This window comes from Stigmatopora nigra, chromosome 7, assembly GCF_051989575.1.
Source record: "Stigmatopora nigra isolate UIUO_SnigA chromosome 7, RoL_Snig_1.1, whole genome shotgun sequence".
NCBI classification, from domain to species: Eukaryota; Metazoa; Chordata; class Actinopteri; order Syngnathiformes; family Syngnathidae; genus Stigmatopora; species Stigmatopora nigra.
In genome coordinates, this window is record NC_135514.1 from 2121892 (window position 1) to 2140178 (window position 18287).

The 18287-nt window shown below is 40.1% G+C and overlaps 3 protein-coding genes across 8 annotated transcripts; 1 reads left to right on the forward strand and 2 right to left on the reverse strand.

Moving 5' to 3' along the window:
* The first annotated feature begins 438 nt into the window (after nt 1-438).
* Nucleotides 439-3053, forward strand: LOC144199308 (hairy/enhancer-of-split related with YRPW motif protein 1-like). Its single transcript, XM_077720840.1, has 5 exons — nt 439-599; nt 673-748; nt 830-913; nt 1707-1788; nt 2081-3053. Exons 1-5 carry the CDS (start codon nt 514-516, stop codon nt 2647-2649), a joined length of 897 nt encoding a protein of 298 aa, XP_077576966.1. The 5' UTR covers nt 439-513; the 3' UTR covers nt 2650-3053.
* A 1489-nt stretch (nt 3054-4542) lies between these two features.
* stmn2a (stathmin 2a) lies at nt 4543-10508 on the reverse strand. Of its 2 annotated transcripts, none has more exons than XM_077720842.1 (5): nt 10341-10508; nt 7176-7271; nt 6913-7088; nt 6660-6851; nt 4543-5668 (listed from the first exon to the last, which is right to left on the reverse strand). In XM_077720842.1, the coding sequence occupies exons 1-5, from the start codon at nt 10357-10359 to the stop codon at nt 5609-5611; spliced, it is 543 nt and encodes a 180-aa protein (XP_077576968.1). In that variant the 5' UTR covers nt 10360-10508; the 3' UTR covers nt 4543-5608. The 2 variants fall into 2 exon arrangements, with proteins under 2 accessions (XP_077576968.1, XP_077576967.1); XM_077720841.1 differs by having other exon boundaries at nt 6913-7091.
* Nucleotides 10509-11459: 951 nt separating this feature from the next.
* Nucleotides 11460-18269, reverse strand: upp1 (uridine phosphorylase 1). Of its 5 annotated transcripts, none has more exons than XM_077721889.1 (11): nt 18199-18269; nt 17245-17340; nt 17106-17164; nt 16767-16824; nt 16551-16652; nt 13808-13919; nt 13580-13738; nt 13397-13511; nt 12342-12551; nt 12132-12278; nt 11460-12052 (listed from the first exon to the last, which is right to left on the reverse strand). In XM_077721889.1, the coding sequence occupies exons 6-11, from the start codon at nt 13883-13885 to the stop codon at nt 11898-11900; spliced, it is 864 nt and encodes a 287-aa protein (XP_077578015.1). In that variant the 5' UTR covers nt 13886-13919; nt 16551-16652; nt 16767-16824; nt 17106-17164; nt 17245-17340; nt 18199-18269; the 3' UTR covers nt 11460-11897. The 5 variants fall into 5 exon arrangements, with proteins under 5 accessions (XP_077578015.1, XP_077578016.1, XP_077578013.1 ...); XM_077721890.1 differs by having other exon boundaries at nt 16546-16652; XM_077721887.1 differs by lacking the exons at nt 16551-16652; nt 16767-16824; nt 17106-17164; nt 17245-17340; nt 18199-18269 and adding an exon at nt 14369-14841 and having other exon boundaries at nt 11460-12046.
* Between the last annotated feature and the right edge of the window lie 18 nt (nt 18270-18287).

Here is an 18287-nt window from a genome sequence, read left to right on the forward strand (position 1 = left end):
AACATTTTAAACAGTGAGAATCACACCATAAAAAAATCCAATCTTACAAATTGAACTCATCTCATCTTCCGAACTTTTTTATCCTCACCCGGGTTGCGTGGGAGGTGCTGGAGCCTATCCCAGGTGACTTTGGGCTAGAGTCAGGGGACACCCTGAATTGGTAGCCAGCCAATTGCAGGGCACAAGGAGACAAACAACACTTCATGCTTCATGCCTTATTTTTTAAAATAAGTTATGAATGAGTGTGTTTTAAGAGAGAATAAAAATAAGAGAAATAAGCAAGCCACAATATATACTAAATATGATTACTACATGCAAATAGGAGGAGCCTAATGCGGCTCGAGAGCCGCGTGTTCGCCACCCTGGCCAGAGTACATTGGACAATTTTGTTTTGGGCAATCACCACCCATGTGACTGTTTGGGCCCCGCCCCCTTGAGGCACGTGAGTCCAGTAAAAGTGACGCTTGGTGGTTTTGCTGTCACTTCTTCACTCCCAAGTACACTGAAGGCATCATGAAGCGCAGCAACAACTACAGCTCGTCTGAGAGCGACCTCGACGACAACATCGAAGTGGAGAAGGACAGCGGCGACGAAAATGGGTACGTGCCAAGACTCTCTTTTGCCATTTTACTCTTTTACTTCGTCCTAAATGATCATAATTTCTGTTTTCAGTCCTGCAGATTCACACGGCTCAATGTCACCGTCCACGACCACCACTCAAGTTCAAGCCAGAAAACGACGCAGAGGAGTGAGTTATTATCTCGCTTTTTAAAATCTTCTTCGTTTACTACAGTATTGTAAATCTTTTTTCCCCTTTGTTTTGTTTTAGATCATTGAGAAAAGAAGACGCGATCGCATCAATAATAGTCTGTCTGAGTTGAGAAGACTGGTGCCTAGTGCTTTTGAGAAACAGGTATAAAAATAAACAAATAAAAAAAGGCGTTAGTAAACTAAATAATAAGTGGCCGCTTACTTAGTGTGTGTTTTACACGAACGCAGTTGTAAGGTCACAGCGAAAAGAAATGGGGTTTTTGTTGTATTTTTATGCATTTTTTTTAAAATTATCTTCGTAAATAACCTGCATAAAAGTAAGGACCGCACCGTCGTAAGTCGAGGACCTCGATGTGATTGTTAAAGCAGCGTTTTGTCCTACATTTAAAAAAAAAATCGTAAATCGAAACTAACATATGTGTACTACATTAATCTTAAATAAATGTGTGGCATTGGTTCGACGCATTTTCAGATTGAAATAAACCAGATTAGTTGGCATTTTCTGTTTCATGAAATTGATTTAAATCACTCAAAATTGTGTTCATTTTTATATTTACAATCTGATACTTCTTTTGAAATTTTCGCCGATGAACAAATACCCAAATAGCTATATCTTTTATCAAAATTATTTTTCCCACTTGTATTGCAATACTTTTAACTTAGCAGCATTTTTGTTAGTCATGGAGTTTTAGAATAATTCTCAATACAATATTATCCATCAAAGTTATTAACATATAATTAATGTATCTTATTCAGTGCATTGAGTCTGTGTGTTGTAATGCTTTATCTATTAGGGAACTACTACAGTTAATTTTTACCAACTCTAAACTAGTAGTATTTTAAACTTGAGCCTATTAAAAATTAAGCAGTGACCTGTATTGAGTGTCGTCTAGAAAGTCATATTAAATTGTCATTTTATTTGCTTGGCTATGCAGGGATCAGCCAAATTGGAGAAAGCAGAAATACTTCAAATGACTGTGGACCACTTGAAGATGCTACATGCATCTGGAGGCAAAGGTACTGCTCATTTTCCACTCTCACACATGAATTATCTACTCAAATGATGTGTTGGGCTGACATTCATCAAGGGTTGTATTCTGTAATGCCACCAACACATTTAACCTAACGTTGGGATCTATTCTCACTATTTGGCAAATTTCGTGTGCTTGTTTTGAGCGGTTTGACATAAAACAACGCAACCTATATATTATAATTTAGTCATTTTGTAATGTCACCAACTTTTTTGATGACAATCGGGATTGTCCAAAACCCTGTATATGGTCTAATTTTATGACCTTTTCCCCTTCAGGTTACTTTGAGGCACACGCCCTGGCAAAGGACTACCGCAGCCTGGGCTTCAGGGAGTGTTTGGCGGAAACAGCTCGCTTCCTGAGCATCGCAGAGGGCCGGGACGGAGCGGACCCCCTACGGGTACGCCTAGTTTCCCACCTGAGCAACTACGCGTCTCAGCGGGAGGCACAGGTCGGGCTGGAACACTTAGCCTGGGGTTCGGCCTATGGCGGCGCCCACCCGGCCATCCCACGGCCCCTCCTCCTTCAGCCCCCGCAGGGCAGGACGCTCGCATCCAGAGGAAACGCCCGCCCACCCTCCGCGCCGTCCCCCGAGTCCTCGGCGACGTCCAGGCTGCTCCCCCCGACGGAGTCTCTCAGAGCGCCCCCCGGCGGCTCGTTACCCGTCGCCGTGGCGACGTCCAAGCTTTCGCCACCCCTGCTGTCGTCCCTCTCCTCGCTGTCGGCATTCCCCCTTTCTTTCGGCGCTTTCCCCCTGGTCTCCCCGGCAGCCCTCGGTGCGCTGGCCCCCCCTTCTGCCCTGTCCAAGCCGTACAGGCCGTGGGGCACGGAGATCGGGGCATTTTGAAGACAACAGCTGAGGTGGGACACAACCACGTGACCATCTGTTTTCGTCCTTTAAAAGACAGGTGGACACTATGAACTGGCTTATTTTTTATTGTTTGTAAAGCATGTTATGGACGTTATTTCTTACTTGTTTAGAAAAGAGAATGAGCTCTGGACAATTAGATTTTATGAATTGAAATTGATAACTAAAATAGCTAACGCACTATCCAATTGGAAGGCCAAGACACAAGTGGACTCTACGCTGAGCATTTTTAAATTGTCATGGAGCAATATTATGTATTTAAACTAGACTTTGCCTTACTTGTTTCTATCTGGACTACACGGAAAACTAACTTGGAAACTTGTTGTTTTTTATATATATATATATTTGTAATATTTTTCTATCAATAAATCAGAAAGAAATCATTTTTATTGTTCTAGTATCTCATAACACAGGAGGTTTGTCTACGCTAGTGGAACATCAGCAATATAACAAAGTGACTCAGCCAAGGTGTGCAGATGAATACACAGCAAAATCCCATAAAAGCTAATAAGAACGTAATGAGGCGTCGTTTATGGAGCGCAGCCGCTATTCCTACACTGCGTGCCAGCTACGTAACTGAATCCAAGAGTATTGTTAGCCTCCTGAATAGCCAGGAAATCATTAAGAGCCACAGGAAATCCTTTACAATGTTGGCCTGACCTCACCGTCTTGGGTTGGTCCAAAGCGGAGACAATAGTGTGAACAGGAAGCGGACATTCGGAGGGAAGCGCTCACCAGCAAAGGCAACACGCACGGGAGCTGCGCCTTAAATCACCCACTCCGAGCTGACCTTTTGCTTCTATTTGAAAGGTCATATCAGAGGGCAACTCGTTGAACTCAAGTTTCAACACAGGTGGCGAATATTAAAGGCTATTCCACAATATAGCCATATTTTAAAGTCCCCATTCCTGTGTATTATTCCAAAAGATGTTAATAGCAGCAAATCAGTTAACCATCATTGGTTAAAAACACTTAAAAAAAGAACTATATAGTACAAACCTTTGCTAATTTATCCATGCGCCCGCCTCCGTTTACAATCTATATTTTTTTTATCAAATGTAGATTATGATTTAACCATTGTGGTATCAAAAAAAAATCACCTACCTGACAATTATCATGAAGTGTTGCTGTCCAAATACAGTTTAAAGCAAACCATTCCACTGTTTGTACAGATTTTTGTTCCAACCCACCTAACACAAACAGTTTAATCAATGAGGTTTCTGCTATAAAAAAAGAAGCACCTGACTGCAATCCACTGATTGCACATCTACAATACCAGATTGGTGGAAAGGTTTTTGCTTACATGTTGGAAGTATCTAGTTCAACCAATGAGACAGTTTTATTAAATAGTGAAATCCAGTTTAAAAATAAATAAGAATTTGATTTACTACAAATATTGCTCGATTGGGGTGAACTTTTCTAATGAACTGGTATAAAAGAAATCACAGTAAAGGTGGCAGCCACCATTAGACACTTCCTTTTCCTGTCTTTGAGTTGCAGACGCCCAAATTACTGCATAAGAAGTCAATCTTTTGTTGCCTCCTGCTGGTTAAACAGGGGACTGGATTACAAGGCAATTTCCCATGTATTCATTCATTTTCTCAACCGCTTTATCCTCACTAGGGTCGCGAATGGGGTGCTGGAGCCTATCCCAGGTGACTTTGGGCCAGAGGTGGGGGACCAACTGAATTAGCCACCGACTATTAAACAACAACTTATTAAAGATGTATTGAAATATCCAGAACTTAATAAAACTATTTCCTTAGTTCTACCAAGTACACCCAAAGAAAGTCTTATCTGTCCCGCCTCCATCTAGCTAAATAAAAACTTATTTAAGCATATTCCCCACAGAAGAAAAAAATCAGACAGTCATAATATTGTATCTTTTATTAGGCAGTTGCCACATTCTCATCTCGGCACAGAAATTGGTGAGATGGTGCACACCATGTTCACAGAATCCCAAATCTTTATTAAGCAAAGCTTTCACAGAGAAATTCATGAAGGAAAAGGGCAGAAAAACACAAGCGGCGGCAGAGGATGCAGGCAGATATCAGCGGTGCCGTATATATTAAAAAGAGATTACAAGTTAGGGTGCGCCCAATGAATACTATATGGCATCCTGCATTGTCAATCCCAGGCTCCAAATTTTCTCTCATAGCTAAGCAAGCACTCACTATATTTTTCTTTTTTTCACGTGATCAATAAATACCAAGGTCAGAACACATTCTCCCAGTCTTAATGCATGGTAACCGGTATGCCGGTATATTCTAGTGAAGGATTCATTAAGGGAAGTGACCTTGCTGCCCTATTTTTTTAAAGACATTCTTTATCCTTATAAAGCACCAATTAAATAAACACTGGGGCTCATTGCAAATGGACATTTTGTTTTGTAATACATTCTAAAGCGTGCGTGAGGAAGATACAGGTGGCTTGAGTTGGGTTTGTCTATTCTATTTACCGCAGCAGCCTACATTCTTCACAAAGACACAAAAACATCATCATCATCATCGTCGTTGTTGTCGGGAATACATTGCAAATGTCAGTCTACATCCAACTCACAATTCACACGATAAGAAGGGTGGCATCCAACAAAAAAAACATTGTTTAGTACAGTATGTAGTACAGTGCAGTACGCAGAAATCCATAGATAAGATAGAATAGGACAGGAGAGAAAGAGAGAGAAGGAGAGAGAAAAGAGAAAGAGAGAAAGGGAATATTTACCAAATGAGATGGATGCCTCTCTAAAAGGAAGAAATCCTTGCAGATCTCAAAGATGAGTGACACTGATTTGACTGATTGATTGCTGAGTGTTGTGACGTAGTGGTGACGTCCTCCATCTGTCGGGCGCTCTAGGTTTGCATGTCTGTTCGGGACAGGGTGGATGAATGGATGGACCAATGGAGTGAAGGATGGTGGAAGTGGGGGCTTTTGTGCGCCTTCATGCTGTCAGCTCTTCCCTCATTTCTTTGTTTCTGCGCACCAAGGCTGCGTGTCTCTCCTAGGAAACAGCATCAATCTGGTCAATATAACAAGAACCACCAGATGGACACATTTTGCTTGCTGGTATGAAAATGAACTGATGACTTGCTTTTAAAAGAGATTACATTTGATTACAAGTGACTTTATTATTTACGTTCAACATCACAGTTTGAAACCTACCTATTCAAAAATGACCAAATAAACATCCTGCTAGAGTATTTGAACCATATTTCATGTTTATCACTTACATAAATGGAAGAAATTGTAACTAATTCCAATTTAAACATGGTTTTAACTCTAATTGTTTCATTCTGGACAGCCACTCCTCTTTTGGGTGTGCAGACTTTTTCACTTTAATCAATTTCCCTTTTGTAAACATTTGCAAATGTCTTTTCTTACTCTGTCAAATAAATGGTATGAGAAATTTGTAAATAATTATGATTATCTTGATTTTTGTTTTCACATCACAAAACTAAAGCAGTAATTCACTACTGCAATTCTAGTACTGCAATTCAACTACTGCAATTCTACTACTGCAATTCTACTACTGCAATTCTACCACTGCAATTCTACCACTGCAATTCTACCACTGCAATTCTACCACTGCAATTCTACTACTGCAATTCTACTACTGCAATTCTACTACTGCAATTCTACTACTGCAATTCTACTACTGCAATTCTACTACTGCAATTCTACCACTGCAATTCTACCACTGCAATTCTACCACTGCAATTCTACCACTGCAATTCTACCACTGCAATTCTACCACTGCAATTCTACCACTGCAATTCTACTACTGCAATTCTACTACTGCAATTCTACTACTGCAATTCTACTACTGCAATTCTACTACTGCAATTCTACTACTGCAATTGTACCATCCAAATGTCCAGCTGCAATGGTACAACTGTTTTAATATGTATAAATATTTTACTATTATTTTAAAACATGGTTTTTAAATTGTTTTGTGTGTTGTTGTAGCAATTTTAGTCTAATGTGGTCATCACCCTTTCTTGTAGACGCTCCATCATGGCTGCGAGATGAGCTTCGCGGTTTTCCTTAATCTGCTCCATCTTCATTTGGAGCTTTTCCTCTGCCATCTTGCTGAAGTTGTTGTTCTCCTCCAGCGCTTTGAAAAGCACGTCCCTCTCGTGCTCTCGTTTTTCAGCCAAAGTCCTCAGCACCTGTATTTCTTGGTACTAAAAACAAAGACATGTCATTGAGCCCTTATAATAGGATCGCGGCATGTGGAAAACTCACCTTTCTCCGTTCTTCGGCCGCCTCGAGCTTCTTCTCGATGTCGTCCAGGGAGATGTCCCTCTTGGGTGAAGAAGCCAGGTTGTGGACAACATCTGATACTGGAGACACCGGCTTGAGGATCACCTCAAACGCTTGCCCGGAAGCTCGCTTGTTTATCGGCTTCACCTCGATGTCGGCTGCTAATCATATTAGTCAGAATTCCATGAACGTCATAGCAGGAAGGAGCGGAGGTGGGGACTTTGATTGAAAAATGACTTCCTTACCTTCCAACTCATTCAGGATCTTGTCGCGAGCTTCCGGGTAAAAGCAGGAGCAGATGAGCGAGAGGACGGAAAGCTCCTTCATCTTCTCTTTGTACGCTGCACAAAAAAGGCAACACATTATTCAGGTGAGTTATCCATTCGTTCATTTTCTGAACCGCTTTATCCTCAATAGGGTCGCAGGGGTGCTGGAGCCTATCACAGCTTTCTCCAGGCCATGGGCGGGGGCCACCCTGAATCGGTGGCTAGTCAATTACAGGGCACAAGGAGACGGACAACCATGCACACTCACACCCAGACCTAGGGGCAATTTAGAGTGTTTGATCAGCCTATCATCCATGTTTTTGGAATGTGGGTGGAAACCGGAGTACCCGGAGAAAAACCACAAAGGCCCAAGGAGAACATGCAAACTCCACTGTGACACCGACACGGTAACCACTCAGCCGCTGGGCCGCCATAGGTGAGTCATCATTACACTAAAACAACAATGTCAGGAGCCCACAAAGCATACAGTACAATTCCATAAGCGTCTTCTTAATTATTGATGAAATGATAATTTTTCATGTGGAGAGGTTGGACTTCAATATGATAGAATTGTGGAAGCATTTCCAGTCAGAATCAAATTCAATTATATATTAAAGTACATTGCAAAACGTTTCTTACGATAACCTTTATTAGCATTATACATAAATATTCTCAAATTAAGATTGAAATTAATTGTTATATAATTAAAAAAACTGAAATACGCACTAGTCACAGCACAAAGTAATACTAGAAACCAGATTTGTATGTTTAACACATTGCATACCAAAACATAATTCATGAGTCAAATGAATTATGATATTTCTCTACGTTTACCCTGAATTGGCTGATAACCAGTTGTGAATATGCCCCACCCCATGTCATTAGTCATCTGGGATGGGCTTCGGCACCCCCATGACCCATTATACAAATTAATTAATTAAAGTTTTGGGGTGTGGCATGACAGATTTCTCTACTGTCAAATATGTTTGTTGACTCAAGAAAGGTTGTGAATACTGCTCCACTTGGTTCTGAATGTAGCTTGTTTCAAACTCCAGTAGGGGGTTGTCCAAGTCTGAGCTGTAACATTTGCTCAAAATGGCTGCCAAAAACTAAAATCATCAAATTCCTTTTTAATTTTTTTTCTTCTGTGCATCATGTTAAGACAAACATGACGGGTTGGGCACCTTTCCTGTACTATGCATACCAGAATTGCACCATCTGGCAACAATTGGTGACTCTGCCAACATGTTAAAACCAGAAAAAAAATGTGCTTCAGAAATAGTAATGCCAAAACTAATACCAAGAGGATTTAATGACTGTCTGGTGCTACTTTTGCCTGCCTTTGGACAGCGTGGGTTCAATTCCCACTCATGTGAATTTAGTATAAAGATGGAAGGATGATGGTATATTCCAAATAGGAATAGTGCTTAAACCCTCACTTGATTTTTAACTATCTCTTGGCAGTGTCTACCAGAGCATGGTAAACATTTTTTTCTATGTTACTTGTCTTGAATCTCATTAGATGTCTTTACACTCCAGTGCTCGGTGGTCAGATAGCTGAGCGAGTGGGTTAAATTACTTCATTTCCGGCGCAGTGTGCACTATCACATGATGAGTCGGTTTGTCTTCACCTGCTGCTTTTTTTAAGCTTGGATGGGATGAGTTTGCCAAATTGAAAAAAAGGCGGCTGCACAAATGGCTCAGTTCCCACATGCCCGCCATTACGGTTTATGCCTTTTAATTCGTGTTGTGTTCTTTATAAAAATCTCACTGGTTTGAAACTGGCACATTAAGCCCAAAAACTAATGACAACAACTTTACTTTCTTTCTTACATTCAGCAAGAATGCATTATGAATGTAAATGGCCCTGGAGAGTATTTGAAAGAGCCCACCCACATATATTCATTACACATAAACATTGTTTTGATTTTCCCATCAGTGTTGTACGACCCTCTGAAGGCTTGACGAGAACTGAAATGGCCCCTTGTAGGAAAAAAAAAGGTTTGCGGTCCCCGCCCAAATGTTTAGAACATTTTAATGGAGGTGATTGCTTTAAAAAAAAGTGTCCTGTGACACAAAGTACTCTCGGAAAATATATTCTGTATCATATTGTGATGTTTCTTCATTGAAAAAGCACCTAAGATAGTCTCAAATATGTTCATATAGCTTATTTTTGACTGAGTGGCAAGACAAAGAGAAACAATATGATACAGTACATTTGTACACACACATTATAAATGTTGAATAATGCAGATTGAGCTCTGTATATGCAGTGTTTATCTCTAATTATGTCATTACATCTCATTCTATTTTGCAAGTGATCGTCGGTGTAAGATAACAAAGTGTCAATATGATGTAAAATAATGAAAAATGATGAATTTATCCATCATCAATCTAGAATTCAAACATTCTAAAACCTGAATCTTGCTAAAATTCCAACTAGGAAAGTAATGGCACCGTGCTTCCTTAACAAAGGATGATGCATCACGACTGAGCTCTTGAAAAAGGATTCATTTCCATTCAAAAAAGTAGATTCATGATCGCCATTGTGCAGTAATTAGAAAATGAAACCAAAAAAAACCCGAAAAGAAATAAAGAAAGGTTGGCAGAGTTTGGTAGCCTAGCAGTGGAAAAAAGTGATGACGCCCTCTCAGGCCTCAATGGTGGGCACCATCAGCATCTTGGGTGGGGTCCGTCTGCATTATGCTGCATATTGTGGCAGATGGAGTGATGGAGCGCCAGCGCCTCCAAACAATTCCTGTTATCCTCATCATCTTTTACGAAATAAAATCTATCCAATGCATAACGACACATTCAATTTGGGTGGGGATGCAAAATGGCTAATTGGTCAATACTTGCGTAGCACAAACCACGGCGCCGATATCATGTCATTGCAACGACATGGTCCAGACCACCACCCTTTAAAATGTTTAATAAGATCCTCATGATCGCGCATTTTCATCATATAAAGATTTTTAAAACGGTAATTTTCCACATAAGATGCGATCACCGGCCTGCAGACGACAAACGCCGGGGATGTAAGACCTCCGTAGAAATCAAGGAGCATCAATAAGTACACCATTGATCCGTTTGCTTTGCTTTTTAGTTTTAATTTCTGAATGAAAAGGGGGGAAAATATCTTACCAGTCGCTGTTTTGGCCATGGCTGCAGGGGCTTGCGTGGAACGGAGGGTGGGGTGCGTGCTGCTTCTTTGCTCTTGTGCTGCGTTCAGGTGAACGACGAGAAAATGGGCGAGAGCGAGAGGGGGAGACAGCTCGACTGAGTCAGCGGGGAGGGGAGGAAAAGGGGAGGGGAGGATCGGCTGGTGGCCAGGAGGCGGGCACACAAGCATAGAGGATGCACCTAATGAACCGGTGGATGATGGCGTTGAAAAATAGCTGATATCCACCGTACATGCATCCATGTACGTTTACATTCATTTTCAGCACCACTTATGCTGGACAGCGTAGTGGGGTGCTGAAGTGGAACCAACGAAGGGCTCTAGGCAGGGGACAACAACCTGAATTAGTGGCCAGCTAATCACAGTTAATAAGGAGACTGGGTGTTTAGAGTGTTTGCCTTTTGCCCAAAGTCTGCTAAGACAGGCTCCAGCACCCCACAACCCTGACAAGAATACGCTGTGTGGAAAATTAATCATTGAATGATATTCATTCATTCATTTTCTAAACCGCTTATCCTCACAAGGATTGCGGGGGTGGCTGGAGCATATCCCACTTAACTCCAGGCACCAAGCGGGGGGTACCCTGAATTGGTGGCCAACCAATCAGAGGGCACGAGGAGACAGACGACCATTCACACTCATATCTAAGGGTCATTTAGGGTGTTCCACCAGCCTACGCTTGTCTATTTAAAATAATGATAACACTATTTAAAATAATGATAACAATGATAATACAGAATATAGTGGCCAAACACTCAGAATCTTCCAAATGAAAAATATATATTTTCCCTTTAACTAGAAAAAAAATCTGGCAAAACATTCTTTAGCCTCATGGGTTGATTAAAACAAAATTCTTAAATTTCTCAAAGAAAGTTCTAATATGGAACCATAAAGTGAGCCTATACAATGTCTAATATGGTGCATCATTGAAATTCACAGTAGAACTGCATCAGAAGCCCTCCCCTAAGCATATTTAAATTAGCAGGGGGTGGTCACAAGCATCAGTTTGTGCCTGCTCTGACCTTGTTGTATGACTCGCTGTTTTGCTGTTGTCCAGCATGAGTACGTACATTACTACCGCAATAAAATAACATACTGCTTTTAATTAACATTAAAGAGTATACTGTATTATCGCATCAATATTTAGCCTGCAGTGTTGAAGAAATGCATCTTGGTCTGTTCTTATTCAGCAAAATAAGCAGAATCTTGAATTGATGGATGCACTTAACGCTCCGACCGGTGAGTTTCATTCTTCTGGGCTATGAAGTGGGATGCTATAGTTATAGTCAAATTAAAATTGCTAAGTACAGAGAATAAAGGGGCTTGTTTGCTTTATGAAAATGAGAATCTACATTCAAATAGAAAACAGGCAATTCAAAATAGCTTATAAATACATAAGAATTGCATGCAGCATAAAAAAAATTAAGTACAACCTGCATTCACATTTAGGTTAAAATGTCAAGAATTCCCAGTAAAGATGTTGCGGTTCAGTTGTGCTAATTGTGTGGTTGTAAAAGTGGTCATTTCTGAAGTACTCCCAGTCCCTTTAGCTGCTTCTTAATGTAGTATCCCACCAGAATCTGAGGCCGCTGCTGGTAGTCATGGAGGACGTCGCGAGAACTGATCAGCTGGTCTCCCTTCAGCCGGTCTACTAACGTTGCGCATACCACTGCCGCTTTCAAAGCAAAAATAAAAATAAATATTTGAGGTTACATTCAAAGTGAAAAGGCCCTTTTTACTGCATTATGTCTCACCTCGGAGGCCACTCAGTTTACACATGGCGGCAAAGACGGTTGATTCCATTTCAATATTGCAGACTCCTGCTTCCTTGGCTTTTGCCAAGTATTTGTGCTTCTCCTTCTCCGTGTACATGCAGAAAGCACCATCCAAACGGCCTTGACCTACACGCCAGCACAAAAGATTAATGGCGTCTTACAGTCGATGGAATTATGGGAAAATGAGACCTTCGTAGAAATCCAGAGTGCACATGGTGTTGCCTATCATAGTGTGGAATCGACCGAGCTCCTCGCTGCAGACCAGCAACTCTTCAGCAAGGCCGTAGTCAAGGTCGGTGTTGCGGACAACCGTCTCCCCCAGGATCAGCTGCTCGAATTTTGGCAAAAACTTGCCATCCACAGACTGTTTGGTGACAACAACAGTACCAGGTTCAAGCCCTTGAAAATAAAATAATGTACGGTAATGGTTAATAAATGAATACATTGAATATTTAATAACAATTATGACAAAACATTTTATTTCAGGCGACCAGGCAGACGAGTGGCGTCTGCTTCACAGTTCTGGCGTCGAGGGTTCGATTCCAGGTTGGTCCTCACAGTGTGGAGTTGCATGTTCTCTCTAGGACTTGGACGTGGGTTTTCTCCGGGTTCTGCGGTTTCCTCCCACGGCCCAAAAACATCAATAATAGGCTGTTTGATCACTATACATTGCTTCTAGGTATGAGTGTGAGAGTGAATGGTTGTCCATGTCCTTGTGTCCTACGATTGGTTGGCCACCGATTCAGGGTGTCCCCCACACCTAGTGCCCGAAGACAGCTAGGACAGACTTCAGCACCCCCCGCAAACTCTTTGAGGATAAGCAGTTCAGAAAATGAACAGATAAATTTTATTCCAAAGGATCTTTTGTAACACAGTTCAGAGTATAAGCTAAATGTAACAGAAATAAAACATGAAAGAGATATGTCAAGTAGATTTATGCCTGATATATTATTAAATCTGTTTTGGCATGTGACTTGAGGGTTAAGAAAATAGTTGTATATGTTTACGGGTGGTGTACAAAGGCTCTGGATCAAATAATGAAAAACAAAGATATGAAAAAAATCAATTTTGCTTGGTAAAAAAAAGTTATTCTTCCACGTCTAAAATCTGCATTAGCCGTTTTACCAACCCAAGTTAAGCAAAATCTCCACGTAATTCAAGACAAAATAAAGTGTAGCATAAATATTAAGGTGACTCTAATGCGCAATATTATTAAAAAGACAATTACTGTCACAAGGACTTACCTATACCACCTGAAGTTCCAATGCGTATGATAGTAACATCTCTGCATTGAGCATGATGGAGAAGCTTAATCAGCTCATGCAGCATAGTTGATATAGATGGGATTCCAATTCCATGCTGAAAAATATAGCAAATCATATTACATCACTTCCCAGAATCAATGGTAACACTGTGCTTCTACTTACACTAACAGAGAGTACAGGACCAACTTTGTACATGGCATAGCGGTCCGTTCCAGCACAGATATTGGGGTACTCTGATCTGGGATCTTGCAACCCAAGCTCTGCTGCCATATACTCGATGAACTCTTTCATTCGCCATGCGCTGCCACCAACGCACACAAACTGGGATGGAAAAACAACACATAAGAACAATTCAAATGTGCATGTAAGTTGTGTTTAAAACATTCTTACTTTGACGTCACCAAACAGAGCAGGCAGGTTGTGCGTTTTCGTTCCAAGATTGAAGTGGTACAAGATGTCATCTTTCATCCGGCAGAGGTAAGGGTTATGGACAGAAACCGGGCTGGAAGTGAAGGAAAAAGGAAAGTTAATATACAATAGAGAAGTGAAAATGTTCAGGTTGTATTAGTTATACAGCAGAAGACTTAGGATATGATTTTTTTAAGGAAATCGACGTTCCAACTTAACTCATTGGCTGCCATTCTTGGCGATAGTCCAAGGAGAGATGGCAGTGGTGATTCTTAATTCAATTGGATTAATCGTCAATGGCAGGAAGTGAGTTAAGACTCTTTTCTCTTTCATCTGAAATATTCTTTGATTTTTTTTCTTTTTCTTTATTACATCAGCAGCTATGAACATCCAGGGCATTACAATACATTTCACACCATTAGACTACCATATATGTCTTCCTCCCTAAAAGTCATCAAACCTTCTCCAGGTCATGGAATTGATCTCAGAGAAGTTTCAAACAGTTTAAGACAAACATTCAAGATGATTTCATCGCGACCTTACCGGCTGGTTCTCTTGTATTTCACCGAATTCATCTTCTGTTTCCAAATAGTGACCCCAATGACCAGAGTTAAATACAGTAAGAGTTTAAATAAATAATAAAGGAATATTTTCTTGGTTAAGCCTTAGCCTTCGAGACACAACGAGTTGTAAGCAACAGGCAAGATTAAAAAGATAAAAAACGTGTTTTTCAAGCCATCCAGCAGCTGCCTAAGAGGTCTGCTTTTCCCTATTCAAAACAACGTCACCTGAATGCACCGCGAACAATTGGGAAAATTGGAGAAAGTTCGCACCCCCTAACCTAACCCGACCTCCACAGAATTTAATGCGATGCCTGCCATTGACAACGATAGTCGTCCAATTCATTTAAATTAGAGGCACTGGCTCTTGCATTGACATTGATTGCTGCTAGACGGGAAGATTGACAGCAATATAAGGATGGGAATTGGACGTCGACAATGGCTGGCAATGAGTTAAATGGCTCTCCTGTACATAGTGATGAATGACAACATTTGGATGTAGTTACGTTGAACAGACTGCCACCTTGTGGTAGAGCATTTTACAGGCCCGTAAGGGAATCTTACTGCAGCTTTGATGTGTACATCTCCCATAATTGATTATATGCTTTGTAAGGCTTAGATCAGGGGTGGCGAGCACGTGGCTCTTGAGCCGCGTGTGGCTTTCAAATTAGTTACAAATTGCCTGTTATCTCAGAATCTCTTTGCCGTTTGAGAGTCATTTTACAATGCCAGCACACAATTTTAGTCATCTTCAAAGAATCACACTTTGCTAGTTTTCAACATAATGAATTACTTCATGATTGGTTACTTTAAATCTTTATTTCAAACATAAGAAGTGAAATCAAAACTAGTAAACAAAGCACTGTCTTCATTGGAACCAAATATTTAATTATGTAAGACTAATAACCCTAACACAAACAAAACCACGAGATAAAGGCAAACAAAATATCCAATTCAATTGAATTAAATGTGTTTGAAAGGGAAAGTAGGAAGAAAACATTATTACTCCAACCCTCATTTCTATTTGAGGCAGAGTTCTTATTGTCAAAATGTAACTGTAACCTGCAATGAAAATGAATAGAATAATTCCTTCATTTTCTCTACCGCTTATTATGACAAGGGTCATGGGGGGTGCTGGAGCCTATCCCAGCTGATTTTGGGCATCAGTCAAGGGACATCCTGAATCGGTGGCCAGCCAATCGCAGGGCACAAGGAGACAAGCAACCATTCATGCTCACATTCATACCAAGGGAAAATTTAGTGTTCAATCAGCCTCGTTAGCTGGGATGGGCTGCAGCACCCCTGCGTCCCCTGTGAGGATAGACGGTTCAGAAAATGAATAAATATTGATACAGATTACAAATAAATACACGGAATATATATAAAAAATCTACAAACCTGTTTGTTTACCATATTTATATCATACAAAAGAGCGACTATGATGAATCATAAAAAAACTTTATTTAGAATATTTAGTGGAAATAAATAAATGCCTCAATCACGATACCCGGACGTTTCGTCCACGGAAACTTCTCTCTCTCACGATTATCCTTTGGGAGAGAGAGAGAGATTACCTGGTTGATCGCTTTCAACAGTAAACTCTCTCTCATGATTATAATTTTGAGGGCGAGCGGATCCAGTGACCAAACGTCCGTTCGACGAAACGTCCAGGGACCCAAACGCCCGGTCACGCTAAATCAAAGGGCAAAAATAATTTATCCTAGTATTATTTTTATACATGACAAAGAAATCTGGGCATTTGAGCATTAGTAGCATTTTTTTATATATCCACCGTCAGTAGTGAGCACTGCAGAAATGCAGTTAAGGCTTGTTAAAGATTGTCAAAATGCTAAATGAAATGTCTCAAAGTAAATTAAACTAGTAAGGTTAAATGAAATTGAGCAACACAGCAAAGACACACTTTGAAGAATGTAAACAGTGTATGATGTGTTTTGGAATTGAGGCTTCAAAGTCAGGTTATTAATTCACACTTCCTGGTCCTCTCTCATATCATTTTCTGAACCACTTTATACTCATTAGACACTTTCTGCTCTTTTCTTGTATTCATTGAGCTCTCTCTCTCTGTTGACATAGTATGAAGAACAGATCCTGAATACAAAAAACATGGATTGTAATGAAGATTTTCTTAGATCGACTTACTGCACCTGGTAGGACTATGGGATGGTCCGGTAAATATTCCGGCCTCTTCTTGGCTGCAGGACAACTTGCAAGACCAATTAAAAACTCTCTTGTGTAAGACAGTCTTTCTGAGAAGACATATTGCTTGATATTAGCAAACAGAGAAGTTAAATCTTGTTTTTAGATAAGGCAGCTTCAGGTCAAAATCAGGGGGAGAACAAAAAAATAATTCTGGAATTTACCTTTTTTATCTGTTTGGAAATTGACCAGCTTGCAGAACAGCTCTATATCAATATTTGTCTGTGGAAACATTTGTAAACAACATTTGAATGTTAAAAGTATATTTAAGAAATGGAAGACTAACTAACAGATTACAGATTATAATTTACTCATTGTTTCAGAAATTCCCACACAATGTTTCTTTTGTATGAACAAATAAAGAACAAATCAAAACACCAGCTCTTTCATACCACAATAATATATTGTTAAATATGGTATTTTTCAAAAAAAATATGTAGAACTTTGTTACAATTCATTCTTAATTTGGCTTTTGAATATCTGTGATATCCTGAAGCATTTACCTTCAGATCCACCACGCTCATCAACGACTGCACAGACGGAACAGCATTTTGTGTGGGTTCTGAACAGATTCATCTATATTAGAAGCAGCAAGTGAAATAATAAACAACAGCAACAGGCTCTCTATATTGTTTTTTTTACCAGTGAGAACACCGACATCATCATGGAGGCAGCGACGCAGGGGTCTTGCAGGCTGAAGGTGTCTCATTTTCCTCAAAACGTCCATTCTGATGTAAGCTTATTATATATATATTTAAATGTGATTCAAGTCTTGTTCAGCAGGTCTTTGTGGATGGATCTGATGCATTAGTTGGATGTGAAATGTTGATTAGAAAAATAAAGCATTTTTCTTGGAACAATTAAGTTCCAAATTTTAGACGTGATGTGGTAGTCACTTTAAATTTGTGATTTTTTTACCCAACCTTTAAATGATTTTGCATTTTAAACGGACTATATTATTGCATACTTGTTTTTTCGTGTTCTGATAATTTTTTTCGTGTCATTTGAGGACAATTAAAATTGTTTTTACTCCAATAAGAGTTACATAAAGGTGAATTGTCCGTTTTCGGTCTCTGTATTACTTTTTTTAACAAGTGGAGTTAGCTTCTGTGAGCATGACCATTGGCAACAAACGATGACCCGAAAAGAAATGATTAAAAAAAAAAAGTTTAGTTCACAAATGTTAGTAGTGCAAAATCTGATGCTTAGACATCGTATTTAGAGGATGGAGCACATGACACGGTCGCGATATGAATCGGAAATCAATGGCATTTTGGGGGATCTTTCGCCATAACTTTATGGGTTTGCTGCTAATCGCTTCAAATAATTACTGCTTATCACACTTTCGGGCTGACGAAATAAACAACTGTCGTGTTGCAAATGAACTGTGGGCTAATAAAGGTTATTTAGCGACTGAATCTAAACATTGGCGTGAGGAAAAGGTGTCAGTCTTACCGAATGATCTACAGGTAGTTGACCACAGTAGTTATTTGAAAAACTGCGCCTTGCAAAGTTGTAAATTTTGTCATGCACTATTTAGCAAATATATTTGGAGACAATATCTAAAACTATACATGTACAATTGGATTCATTTACCTGCGTAATTGACTACGATGCTTCACCAGACTCCACACCCGTATCAAGCTTGCAAATTGTCCTTTAAATCCGGTTAGGTTTCAAAATAA